The sequence below is a fragment of the Vidua chalybeata genome, chromosome 1, assembly GCF_026979565.1.
Source record: "Vidua chalybeata isolate OUT-0048 chromosome 1, bVidCha1 merged haplotype, whole genome shotgun sequence".
Lineage (NCBI taxonomy): Eukaryota > Metazoa > Chordata > Aves > Passeriformes > Viduidae > Vidua > Vidua chalybeata.
In genome coordinates, this window is record NC_071530.1 from 27122713 (window position 1) to 27137340 (window position 14628).

Consider the following 14628-nt stretch of genomic DNA (forward strand, 5'->3'; position numbering starts at 1 on the left):
GTGCCAGCATAAAATATCCTAGTGTTTTAGCTGGCTACTTTAATTAATAAGAGTATGTATCCCTGTTTACTAGTATAAATTAAATGGAAATTTTCTATAGTTATTCTAGTGACTAGCATGAATGAATAAATCAAGGGCACCCACAAAATAGGGTTCCTGATATTTGTTTGAAGTTTCTCAAAGAATGTAAAGGATAGTTTTTTTAATTTGGCACATTCAGATATTAGAGAGATCTTGGAGTGTGTAGGAAACATTTTTATAGAAAGCTTTTTATAGAAAGCTACTGTTAATTAATTCTTTAAAAATATTTTTATGGCTTTGAATTAATGTTTTAATTTTCTGCTTTATCATCTGAAAATAAATTATGGTAGTTTTTAAGAAGAGAGAGGGATAGGAAGAACAGGAGTGAGGAAACATGATGGCAAAAACAATGGGACTACAAGAAGCACCCTTAGCATAAAAGGAGACCTGTAAGCACACACACATTCATAAGAATGAGAAAATTCCACTTGGAAAATACACAGAAACCCTTACAGGGGAGAATGGGGTGAATTAAGAAATAGGATTGCATCAAAGTGGAAAGGAAGATTTGGAGGACACACTGAGAGCTTTCCCCTGGAGAAGGGTAGAGTGCTTATAGAAAACTTCTGAAAAAACAGGTGGGTCCCACGTAAAGTTAATTTAGAGAGCTATAAAACTTATGTAATAAACTTGGACTGCAAAAAACGATGTACTGAGCTATCTGAGCTGTCCCTTTCTTTTATATTCATTTTTATTCTATTCCCTTTCTTTTTCATCTTGTTACTGGAAGAAAATTCTGGAAGTGGGGAGAGATGAAAACAAGTCTTGATTTAAAAAGTAGCCTTTGACGATTTTGTGATTCTTTTGGTGATCGCACATTTTAATATAACCCTGTTTTGCATTATGTTGGGAAAATCTGGACTTCAAGGAGTTGAAAAGCAAGAATCAGTGCTGATGAAGATGTAAGGAGCTAAATAAATATTACTTAAAGGACTTCTCAAAGATGAACCCCGCCCCCCACAACCCTATGAATGTGCTGACCCTATCTTGAGAATTAAGTTAGATGGTACAATTTAAAGCTTTGTTCCAACATCTGACAGACACACTCTGCATGCTGATGCATAATATCTGAAGATTGTGTGCTTGAAAGAAACCCTTTTTTGAGCTACATTCTATTTTTGTTAGAATAAAGCAGCTGCTTTTTGGAGCAGAGATCTTCTCAAGTGTTCAATCTTCTCATTCAAGTCAAGAATTAACCAAATATTGTGAGCAAATTTTGTGTATGCTTTCTTCCAAGCTGCTGAAGTAGACTAAAGCAGACTGTTTTGACCATAAATAGTGCAAATGTGCAGCTTGACCCTAAGAGATGAAAGTAAGTTTTCTTCTGTACCTTGCTCCTGAGTTGTCACTGCCTCAGTAATCCAAAAACACAGAAAGTTTGGAGCTATTTAAACATGGCTTGAAAAGAAATACAGCTGGGAAAAACTTTCTTCTAGAGAGACTGTATGAATGGATGCTATGATCTGCCCCAATTGTTTCTGAAGGAATAAAACTTTGCTTAAGGAAGGAGACAACTGCAACCCCAAATGTAGCCTTACTAATGGAGTTACTGTAGCTGCAGACTGCTCTCCAGGAGTGATACCAGATGAGCTTGTACATCTGTTATTTAGAAAGTGTTGTTTTAAATGTTGGGTGTAAGGTGACCTTGTAATTTTGGAAATATATCAAAGTCAGTAATTGCAATACTATCTAACATACATGCAGCTACCCAGGAAACATGTACCCAGAGTAATACCCCAGTAAACATGCACCAGATTAATGTTACATACACCTAGAGTGTGTGAACTGCACATCACCTCTGTGAGAGACAACAGCTGCAAAATCAGTGTCCACGCTTACTGTGGCTCTGAATGTGCTGTGCTTGAGAATTTGTTTTGCAACTCCTGAGGTTTGGGTTTGGGATTTTATTTTTTTGGATGGTAGAAAAGAAGGATTGGAGAGATGAGAGCTGTACCAAACAGGCACAGGGAAAATGAAATATCCTGATCCAGCTGTAATAAATTATGCTGTCATAAAAAGCTTTTTGAACTAAATAAAATAACATCTATAAACTCCATCAAGTATAAAATGAGGACAAAAATAACTTTTCAGGCTATAGTATCTGCATGTAACCTAATTCACAATACAAAAAAAAATAGCAGAACAATACATAGGAAAGAAGAAGTGTGGACAAAGAAAGGGAGAAGGTACTGAATTACTCTTACATTCACTGATGATAGCATAGTACAACAATCTTGCCAGTATATTAATATCCTGCAAAAGGATATTAATATAAAATCTGTTGCTCTGGTGCATCAAATAATTACCAAATTATGTAAGACATAGGACGTTTAACACACACACACACACACACACAAAAAGATAGATATTGGGTTTTTCCCTTTAGTGAAGAAATTCTAAAAATTCCTGGTGATGATAAACATGTTCATACAGAAATTTTTGCCAATAGTTGAAGCCATGCTATATCTGTGGTCAGTACTCTTAATCCATGACAATAACAGAGAAGTTGTTTTCTTTATTTTATACACACAGGATAAGTTTAGTGTTTTGAGTGGCTATAATTAGAAGTTAAATTCCTTTTTTTGTATTCTAATGTGGTTTTATTAATTACAGCATTTTAAGAGATAATTTTTAATACAGTTCAAAGACTTCTGGGGTCAAAAAAGGCAGATATTGAAAGGGTAGCTAAAATAAAAACTTTTGAATGTTGGGAAATAGTGAATGGTGAGAAAGTAAAAAGGAAATACAATAATCCAGGAGACTTTGATTGAGAAGGTGGAGAATTCAGTCCCACGAGAGGTAGGATTAGTACACTGAGTAATGGGAATGTAGAAAATACATGAGCTAGAAAGGGGAAACTAATTCAGGTTCCAGAGGTCAGTGAATGACAATACCTTCAAACAGTAAAATGTTCTTCTGTTTTCTGTTTCTATTTGCATGTGATAAAGTTAGAAGAATAGATATGAAAAAAAAATTTGAGAGTGCTCTTTCTAACTTTAAATACATGTAATTCTTTTTTCTATTTGAAGAAGGCATCCAGAGAAAACAGATGACCCTGTTTCCTTTCATAGGTTAATCAAACACTTCGAGTAAAATACTAACAATAGTAGCATGCTTATTTTAAAACAAAAGTTAAAGTGGGAATTCACCTTTTGTACTTGGAAACCTGGGTGGATTTCAAAGATGCAAGTATACTTTGTCAGTGCTGTCATTTATTGGAAGATAAAGGGATAATAAATTGGAACAGGTGGGTATTTATTGTACCCTTATTAATTCTTTCATATTGCAAATGTGTTTGAAGAAAAAAAGTAAAACTAGTGTGAGGCTAAAGAATATAATTTAATTTCTAAATTTAAAAACAGATAATTGTAAAAGGTTTTTGTTTTGTTTCTGTTTCTAAAAGAAGGCAGAGGTTTTAGAGACAGTTTAAGGTTTATTGCTTGAACTGAGGTGGTTTCACAGTGAGCTGAGAAAGAGACCTTGTTGTGTTAACAGTGTATAAACATAGAAGTCATCATCCCCTTCTCCAGAGAGAGAAAAAATAGCCAAGGACATAACAACAGTGTTGCCTCTGTGACTGGCAGCATAGGAGGTTAGCACATCAATGTTAGAGGTTGCATTTGTGATTTCCTATCTTTGGAGAGGGCAGAAGAAGAGAGGAGATTGTCAGATGTTGAATAAAAGCAGCATGAAGAGAATGACAAAGGCATAATAAAAGACAAAGGGAAATTTTACAACTGTGGAGCATGACTTAAAAGTTTAAAGCCCATATTCTTGCTTCATTAACTAACACAGGGTAAAATCTGAGGAACAGCAAAGTGACTGATCTTGTATGTGAGTAGATTGAGATAAACTGTATGTTTCTCCCTGGGGATTTGCTTTGGTCACCTGTGAACTGTGGAGAGCTACAGAAATCTTGTCTGCAGCAGATTTTCTGAAATTCTGGCTAAGATGTTGTGAATACTTTCAAAGTATGCCCCTGGGGTGTAAGAATAAGAACAGGAGGAGTGGTTTCTCAGCTGCTGGAGGGATGTTCCATGGTCTGGGCTGGAGAAGCACTGTGTGTCTGACCCAGGAAGGCTTTTTCTGTGCAGCACTGGAAATGACAACTCTGTGAGGCTACGAGCACTTCAGCACTTGAATAAAAATTTGCTAATTTCATCCCATAGTGCTTCAACTGTAAGAAGCTGTCTTCATGTTTCAGAAAGGCCTTTTTTCCCCCCTCACTTTTGTAAGTCTAAAGGGGGACAAGTATTTCTACTTTGTTACTGTTAGAAGTCTTTGTTAGTAACTTTGGCGTCCAATTCATTACTGCAGTCATGTTTTCACAGCCTGGTGTGAGAGATAAACCCTTTGCAAATGAAGACAGCATCCATTTTCTTTCTACCTCAGGCCACACAGAATTGATTGGGGTAATAAAATGACAGTACGATGTAATATACTGACAGCTCTTTAATTTGAAAACTAGTTCCAGACTGATTCAAAACTTGTTTAAAGCTAATTTATGACTTGTGTAATTCTCAACTGGACCAAGGTAAAAGGATGATATATGAAAAACGATGCAGAGTTAACATAATATATTCAAACCTGTCAGCTTGAAATCATCTATAAAGGATTTGTTTCAATCCTATTTTAGTTTTGTTCTAAAGAAGCAATAGCAGAAAACGTAGTGGCTGTTAGGCTGGTGTAAGCACTGTTGTAAGACACTTTTTCCATCAACATGTTTCAAATGGAAATTCTTGAGCTTTTTAGGAATGTATTATAAACATAGTTAAAAAATATAAAAGTATGCATTGGTTTTTCATTTTCTTTAAAATAAGAAGCAATATCGGGTTTCTATTTTGTTAAGTCAGTATCTGTGCTGACTGCAACATGGATTGGTAAATACAGCATTTTGCTACTGTGATGTTCACTGTGTGCTTTGCCTGTGTATGTAAATACAGACTACACATGTCTGTATATATCTGTGTCCTATTTACAGATACCATGCACACCTGTATATGTGTCTCAATCTGGAATTAAAGGTCTGGTTTTTGGAAAGCAAAATGTGAGAATAGTGAAATTCTTAAATTAAGCCACAACATCAGCATAGCATAAAACATAAACACCTCCCTTTGAAATCTATCACTTTCATTGCAGATGAAATCCACATCTGTTCTGTATGCATTATTGATTTTTCAGCATACTGTGTCAGTGTTCCTTCTGCACAGAAAAGCACAAAACTAAAAGCACAATGTGTGCTCCTATATGGTAGTTGCAAAGAGTAAATACACCAATTGGAGTGAAGGGAAGAAGAGAATTTAATGCTGTAAAAACTAGTAAGCAGATTCCATCCCAGAACTAGAATATCTGATTTGTTATGTATTTATGTCAACATATAATTAAAATATTATTTATTGAAGAAAAGAGATTGATCAGGCTTATGCAGTTGTGGTATCTTAGACTGAATGAACATTTAGGTCATAGGAAAAGAGCCATAATGAAAAGCAGGGATATCTTTCTTGCGTAGACATAGCAAAATGTCTACACATTTCATTTCCTCTTCAAGGTTTAGTAAGTACAAGAAGGTTCATGTTCTGAGGAGCTTTGATCAAAATCGGCATTTTTCAGGAAAAAATTTATTACTGAGAATTTGGAAATTTCTTTTTTATAATGCACTTATATTTTCACAAAGTATTTCTACATTTTAAGGAAACTGGAAGTACCATTTAGTGGCTTTCCCCCATAATTTATTAATTAATATAACTAAATACTGTGATCCATTATAAAGCTATGTATTGATTTGTCTGACTTGAAAATGCAGATTTGTGATTTTTCCTGTGTAGTGTAGAAAATGTAATAATGAGTTAATGAAGTGGGAGGGGCTTAAGCACCAGAAAAGACATGTACTAAAATGGTTACCGTGTTAATTATATGTCCATAAACCACCACGTCCATCACTGCTACAGCTAAGGCTGACAGACCAATGATAATGCCATTGTCATTGTTTTCATCATGCAGGACCTTGAAAAAAATAATAAAGTGACTTTAGGACAATAAGTTTTAATTATTTTTGAAGTACATTTTTCCTTTTAACACCTCCTTGGTAAAAATATCTATTCAGGTCAGTGGTAGTGTTTTTTTGCCTTTCCAAGTGTAAATGATGCTAATACTCTTTCGGGTTGTTTTACTTGCCAGAGTACAAGTACCAGGAATTCTAACCAACAGTGTTGCTCACTTGGCCACATACTCATAACACACCTGGAAGCAGCTCTGTAAAAGTTGTCATTTCCACCTTGCAGCATTTTTATTGTGGTACCATCCATGAAAGGATCTCATTCCACGTACTGAATATATCTCTTTCTGAAAGCTGTATTTCACATGTTATCAAAATAGTTCAGAACAACATAGATTGCCTGTGTTACATATTTAAACTGCAGAATAGTCTGGATTGGAAGGGACCCACAAGGATCATCAAGTTCAGCTCTTTAAGTGAATGGCCCATACTGGGATCAAACCCAGGACCTTGGCATTATTAGCACCATGCTCTGACCAGCTAACAATGTGAAAAGAGGTAATAAAAACAGTGCAGTTGGGAAGGGAGGCATATTTGCTTGGATTGGTTTCTGAATAATAAAGTAAATTAGGTTTCCATCCATCTCTCTAAAAATAGAAGTATTAAATTAGCCAGCTGGTTCTTAGGAGAAGGATGGCCAAGTGCTGGAGTAGAAGATACTCAAGATTTGATATAAAAAAGAATCTATGGACCTGTTGAGACAAAGGACTGTAACGAATGTAAGCTTACCAAATTGCAGTTGCTCAGATAATTTTTGAAAAACACTGTTTATTACTTTAAAAAAAGCAAGTAACTGAAAATGGTTGCCAGCATTATCTGGCCACAGGTAATAGCAGCATAACAAAAGCTTGTTCAGATACAAAATGCAAACAGAATTCAGGAGAAAAATCACTGAACCAACGGATTCAGACAAGTGTATAATTTTCTTCCAGTAGATGTGTTTGTTACTTTTCTTTTTGTAAGAAGCACAGAAGAGCTTCTGGAAACATATTGAGCTGATAAATGGCATTGATTTAACTTTCTCAAGGAGAAAACAGTACTGTTCTATTCTCAGAGTGAGCTCATGGCTAATTGAGTAAACAAGAAAAAACATCCTCATCATAATTCACTGGGACCAAACTGAGTAGGCCTTTGAGAGAGAAGATGTCTGCCTGTACAAGTCCAGGGAAACCAGTGAGCTCTCAGGATGAACATGATGTAAATTTCCTTTTGGTGGCATATATAGTGTGGGGGAAATCAGACTTTTATTATCAGAATTCTAGAGATGTTTCTCCTTGCAGCTCACTCTGTTTGGCTGATACTCTTCCAAGATATCTCATTTTTTCTTTTGTTCCACAGATCCAGCATTATGCCCATAAAACAGTTCAGTGCAATGGCAATTAGACTTCACTGTTAGCATTTCAATTGATGGTATTCTTTAGTCTTCAGTAAAAGCTATTTTTTTCTGAAAGCTGTTTTTTTCCTTAAAGTATCTTCCTCATACTAAACCTGAATTTTAAAGTGTCATGTCACAAAATGCCCCAGAGCATTCTTTTTCTAAGTTGTGGAGAGGTGATGCAATGAGAAAGGTGTAAAAAGTCATTATTAGAAATATTTAAGCACAGAAGTATTTTCTCCCCTTTATAGTCTTTAGGAACTCCCTCCATGTGTTAATTCTTTTACAGTATCTGGTCTCACCAGATGTGATTCTCTGTGTGATTCAGTAATGGTTGTTGGACCAGTGTTCATTTTTTCCCTTTCCATGCAATGGGCTAAACTGCAATTGATGAATATTATCATTACAAAATTTTAATTTACTTCTTACAGGTTGTTATGTTTGAAAACTTAATAATGAGCTCTGCAGCTTGCAGTTTCCAGAAGTATATTCTTGATTTCCTTGCAATTAGTGAATGTAGAAAGAAAGTGATATATCAAAAGCACATACTCTGCTTGCTAAGTGATGACATCTAAAGTACCTTCTGTAATGAGCATTACAACAAGCACAGTAGAGATTGTACCAACTAATGGATCTTTTCTCTCCATTAAAATGTCTCAATCTATGCTGTTATCAAAACCTCTGTGTGAAGCAGTGAAGGTATTAAAGTGTTTTTTATTTTGAATTATTTAGTCATGTTGGGTGACAAAATCAAGGCAATTTGGAAAATAGAATGTAAAGTATTTAAGATTTTTTTTTTTTATTTTACTGTAATGTTAAATTTACTAAAAGATAGCAAACTCTGCTAACATCTTTAACTTTACTAGGTTGTGTGTTATATTGGTTTGCAGTGACTGGTACAATACATTTGTTGGGCGTTGTTCTAGCATGGCTCCAGCTGTTTTGCAGAAGCATCCATCTGCCATAAGTGGACAAAATGTAATATTCCCTTCCTTGCAGTTCAGGAGCAGGGGTAGGTATGGGTAAAAAACCATGCTTATTCAGAACTCTGCAATGCTGTAACTACTTAATAAGTATTAAAATGCTCTAATGAAGAAAATATTATTATTTCAAGAGAAAATATATGACAGATATTTTTGACTCAGGCAAAATAAGTTGCCCAGAATAAAAAGAGTAGTTTCAGGCCTCAAGTATTTTTTATTTCTCTCTCTGTGCTTAAAGCACAGTTCCTCTGAAAAGTCTCATTTTTTTTGGCGTGCCACATCAACACGCTGCTGAGGGGTCTGTTTGTGTCTGTTGCCCTCAGGACTCCGAGCCGTCAAATGAGGTGGTCTCAGAGGCCCCAGGTAACGTGGTACCCTCTACCTCAAGAAGTAGCTCTGAAGAGCTGATATCGGTGGCACAGAAACATCCACAAGAGGTAGGACATTCTGTGTCTGTTTTTTTCCAAGATTAACTGTTGGGGAATACACATTTGCCTCTGGTTTTTATGCCTAGTGTTGTACTACTAACAACAGAGACTTTTTAAAGCTAGAGCTCAGTCTTATATAAACATATAAACAGCATGCAAGACCAAATTAAAACTCAGGACTATTATTAATGGTACCTACAAGTATACTTCATAATAAATGCTACTTTTTAAATACTGTTTTTTACCGTCAGTAACTAGGAAATTTTTTTATTGTTCCTATCTATCACACCATGACAGTAAAAGGAGATACTGTTAGATTCTGGCTAAATAAATTTCATTACACTGAAGGGTCAGAAATAGAATCTGTACATAGGTCTGTAGGTAGATACAAACTTTTAACATCCTTCACAAAATTTCAATATGTCTTACTTCTGTCTTGTGCAATGGAAAGACTCTTTCTGAGATTGGCCCTTTCTTTGTTCTCTTGGTTTCAAAAAGTGATATACTAGTAGTAGTAGTGATGTAGTCATAAATTCATACTTCCTGTTGTTGTAAGCAAAGGTGCTTGTAAGGTAGTTCCATAGGGTGTCAAATGACTCACAGTGTTTTCTATCCTGCTTTGCATCCCTGTCATAGTACACTATAGCTGGAGGAGAGGTTGTCTGTAGGATTCAGACTCATAACTTCATTTCATGGTGAAAATCATCTTCCCAGAGAACCGTTATTATCCCTAAATTAACCTTTCCTGTGAGATGTAAGTCCTTCTTTGTAGTAGCCTTAACACTTAATCTTGGCTTATTCAAACAGTTTAGTTGGTATTATTAATATTCAAAATACGTCAAGTACCAGGTATATAAAGACTAGTCTTTGCTGCTTTTTTTCCTGAGATTTCTTTTGAGTGTAATTTTCACAGCAAAGGAGAGTATGAAGTGCTAGTCATAGGAAACACAATGCCGTTTGTTAGTTTAGTGCAGCCTTTAGATAAATATCTTCATTTCTCTGATAGTCTTGTCACTTTGTCTGAAGAAGAGGGAAGGTCCAGAGTATGAAGCCAGGAAAATTCTTAAGAGTGTCTCCTGGAATAAGACCAAGTAGATTCACTTATTTTGGGATATCTCTACATATTCCAAGATAGAAAGTCAGGTTATCACATCTAAGCAGTCCTGAGGATAGAGTAGTACAAGCTTTTAGTAATACTTTCTTACGTATTCCTGAGTAGCAAAGGAACCTGTAGTCTGTGGAGAGACGTAGGATCTGCCTCTTAATTCTCGGCTTTTTCAACTTATCTCACTCCACTGGAGAAATTAAAATTGAGAGCACAGATGATGTTTAAAAATAAAAAGAGAGGAAAAGTCCTGCAGAAAGAGGAATGAAACATGGTTAGTTAGTAAAAGGTGACTAAGAGGAAGATGGGTATACAGTTTTTGCTTTTGTGGAATAAAAGCAGCTCAATTGTGAGGGAGAGGAAACTTCAGAGAATCAAAAGATGGAAATACACCTTTCAAATTTTACAAACAGTCCAGTAATAGTTCACGTTGAAGCTGTTTTACTGAATGTGGGGTCATGTGGTTTATAAAGGAATTAGACTTTCTCCAATCATATTTACTGCAGTTTGTACAAAAGAGAGAGAGGTGAGTCAGAAAGAGTTTTGTGGTTGGATTTGCAGGGAGCCTTGAGAGGGGAGCACCATTATGCTGAATTTCCAAATTCAGAACCCACCATGAAACAACCCACCTAAGTTACTCATGGGTAAGTCAGCATGATAAACAAACATTTGTGAATTACACCCCAAAAAAGAGGACCAAAAAGTGTTTGCAGAGCTTGAATTAAACTAATGCATTTTTACTTTTAATTTTGTTTGAAGTCTTCTAGTACACGTTTCAATATCTGCTTAATAAATTAATACATGGAATTGACTACTGACTGGTGCATTATTTGTGTAATTTATGTCTCATTTGAATTCAAACCATCAGTATTGGTGAGAATTGTTAAAGAAAAGCTCAAATGCAGCTGTGGCATAGAGAAAAATGAGAAAAGAGTAAAGAAGGCAAGGTGGCTAACAGTGAAGGGTTTCAGGAAGGTGGAGAAAATTTGAGAAGGTTGTGGAAAGTGGTGTTCAAAAAGAGTCTTGGGCTTGCAAATGTGAGGACACACAACTTCTTGTAGGAGAAAGTATGGAAAATCGCATGAGCTGACACATTAATTTGAACAAAGCACTTTTTTTTCCTGCTTACAATTTGTTGTCTTCCTAGATAACATAGTCTGAATCTAATACTCGATTACGTGTGTCATCAGTAGGATGATATTTGTGGGATGTAATTTGATCAAATGAGGTTTTGTTTTGCTTGTCTAGTCATTCCTCCTAATAGAAATGATGGTTGAATATTAAGTTCTCCTCAACAGGAAGGTAGGATGGCATCCACTCCTCTTACTGCTGCCCTTCTTCCCAGCCACTTCTGATGCTCTAATGTTAGATTTAACTCTGTGTTGGATCAGGACAGTGTCCAACTATGGGGCATAGGACAAAAGCCACTGCAGAAATAATTAGCATGTTGAGTGTATAGATCTAGACAATTGTGAATTTTCTGTGAATTTCACAGGTGTCCTGAATCATCTGTTAGGGATTCAGGAAAGTGTGTGTATTCATCAGTGTATTTCACGTGCAGAAACCTTTCATGTTGTAAGTTTACTGAACTGACTTTGAAGTTAGAAAGATACTTTATTGTGTCTTTCCAAAAGCTGTGCAGGCCTCTATAAAATTTAAGTTGTATATATTTGAATGCTTGAATAATTTTAATTAGTGTCCATCCTAAAATAAGGTTGTGATTGATAACTTAATATTGTATATATTTCTTGGGGTTTTTTAAGAATTGGATTTGGAAAGTGGCATTGAAATAAGAACTCAGTGCATTTGGAAGGGAATAGATCCTGTCTCATCCTAACTTCAGTATAATTTTGTTAGACCTTCCAAGCAGTTTATATAGTTTCAGCAGTTTTCCTCCAATAATAATACTTAAGATAGGATTTTTTTCCCACAAGACTTTAAAAATTCAGATATACATCACTGTTATATTAGTATACCCTTTTTTCTGTATACTGCGCATTCTTTACCTTGAATGGATGAAAGGAAATTCTCTGGATGTTGTGATTATTTAATATGCAGAGCTTTTAAAATGTTTTAAATGTATGAATACACTTCCTTGATTAACACTGCAATTGTTCAATAAGATTGAAAGGCTGGTGTATCAGCTTTCATGACCCTTATTTTGTTTTCTGTGGTCAGCTTCACTTTGCATCTGGCAGTTGCATTGGTACATGTACTTAAGTTGGGTTTTGATGGATATACAGAGATGCTGAAGTAAGTGAAGATTTGTTGCTGAAGTAGTTTTACTTTGCCTTTTTCATGTGTCTAAAGAGCAAGATGGGTGGGCTTTGTCTTCTTGATACCATTTCTCATAAGCAGCCCTTTAATCTGTGGGGAATGATGGTGTCAGTGGTTTGTTATCTAAGTAAGAAAATACTAGTTTTGACAGTTCCCATAAATGTGAGTCTCATAAGAGGCATATTCTCTTGTTTAATTAGAAGTAAAATGGAAGTACATGAGTTATGTGTATTAATTTCCTTTGCCAATCCTGTGGCAAATTAATTAATCATGTTTTAATAGTGTAAGCCTAGAGGCTAACAGAGCTGATCTTTCTGAGTGTCTGCATTGCCAGAACAGTACAGATACAGAGGAAAAGCTGTCCTCTCCTTTCTCTTGGATAGAAAAATGAATTCAACAACCAACAAACCCCTACTTTCCCCTACAAAAAAAAGCGCATATAAATCATGGAGCACTTTAAGGTAATATATAAATCATGTGTTCATAAGCATATGAACCTGAATAGCCTCCATGTCTGTGGTGCTTTTTGGGTGCTGGATTCAAACTATAAAAGCTGTGCAAATCTTTGTGGTTCTTAGCTAAAGGATTACGATAGGTACCCTCTAACCTGTTTCTGAACTATTAGACATTCAGTGCTTCCAGTTTATCTTGCTAGAGCACAGACATTTTTCCATAAGTAATATACAGCTAAGGTATAGTGATTTGTTTGATAGAAAAAGATGTGTCACACACTTAAGTCATCTGCCATTAGTTGTAAGTATGGTACAAGCATCCTAAAAGGATTGTAGAATTCAGTTTTAACTGTATTATTTCCTGTACGAGGGAAGGAAATGTTACTTAATTTCTGTTAATAAAATTGGCAGCTGATACTGTCTTTTGTTTCTTGATTTATGCTCCTTTCTTGATCTTGGGATAAAACCTTTCCCAACAAGTCACTTTGGCATTTCAAGTTAGTATGAAATTAATTTTTTTTTTTTAAACCCAAAGTTATAAATTTCATCAGCTGTGTGTCCAGTCCATCCTTATGGTATTTTATTACAGTAAGGTTTTTACTTTTTAAACAAAGTATGATCTAACATATTCTGAAATTATTGAATTGAAAGTAATTCCATGGGAAAGTTTGTAAGAATGCTAATGTGGTAATTTTTTCCATCTGCTGTTATTAGACTATTCAATGACTGACTGTCCATCATTGACATAATTAATTTCAGAAAATAATCATCATGAAGAATCAGCACCATCAAGAAGTAGAGAGATGATTTGCACTCTTAGAGCACACAAGAATGTATTAGATAAAATATATTTGTATATCTATCTGTATGTATAAATGCACAGCTCTTATGCTTGCATTTGTGAAAAGCCTCTGCACTCTTTTCTAAAGTTCATAGGCTTAACCATATATTCCCTTTATTCTGTGTAGCTTCTGGCTTGAATGCATTTAATAGAAAATTTGTGTCAGACAGTTGTTGCTATAAATGCATTCTTTCTGACCCATTGCTAATAAAAAAAAAAAAATAGTGACTGACGTAGGGTGAGTTGGACTCATATTTAGTCTTGACCACTATTTTTTTTTGTTTAACTTCTGAGCAACTTCCCCACTCAGAAAAATAATTGTAAATGTTCATGCTGTATGGACCTAAGTCTGTTTCCTGATGAAAAATCATAAGTGATAACTTACTAGTTATTTTGTACTCTGAACCTGCTGCTATACTGAGATCTGCAAACAGACAAAACCACCACCTAAAAAAAACCCCAAAAACATGACATACTTTAACAGAGAAGAAAACATATGGGATCATCTGTGTCATCCATATCCTGGTAGACATAGGATGGATCCCTCCAGTGCATTTCTTAGTACTTCTTTCTGGTTTTAAAGCTTCTGAGCAGTGGAGGTTTTCATACTTCTGGGGTCTTTTCCTTTATGCTTCTTCACAGTAAATATTCTCTAAGGTGTTCATTACATAATGTTTATTGCACTCCTCCTCTTTGTTTTCTCTGAGTGACAGCAGAAGATTACAGACCTGGGATTGAAATGCATTTTGAGTATTTTTTGGATCTAAGATTCATTGTAGAAAAGGCTGATATTTGATTCCTTATGGAATTACTTATGGGTGATTTGGCCCATAATCCAACTTTTCTTGTCATAGTGTGTCTTCCAGTCATCAGACTCATTTATCAAAACAAGGGAGTTGAGTCACCTTTTCAGATCATTTGGCACTCAAGAGATTTGATTTTCCTTTTCATGCTTGTACAAGTAATTATTATTTTTACTGTAGTTCCCGTTAGTATTTCAGAACAAAAGTGGTAAGCCACATGCCTGAAGA

At 35.4% G+C, this 14628-nt stretch overlaps 1 protein-coding gene across 4 annotated transcripts in view; it reads left to right on the top strand.

Moving 5' to 3' along the window:
* The window catches only part of PHF14 (PHD finger protein 14), a 159901-nt gene that overhangs the window by 118201 nt on the left and 27072 nt on the right, over positions 1 to 14628 (top strand). For 2 of the 4 annotated variants that reach the window (XM_053938971.1, XM_053938954.1), the window contains one exon: positions 8818 to 8931. The exons of 1 other annotated variant lie outside the window; for it this stretch is intronic. In XM_053938971.1, coding sequence (XP_053794946.1) covers positions 8818 to 8931 — 114 coding nt within the window. Of the gene's footprint in view, positions 1 to 8817; positions 8932 to 10588; positions 10672 to 14628 lie in introns of all 4 variants that reach the window. One more of the 4 variants, XM_053938963.1, reaches the window with a different exon arrangement.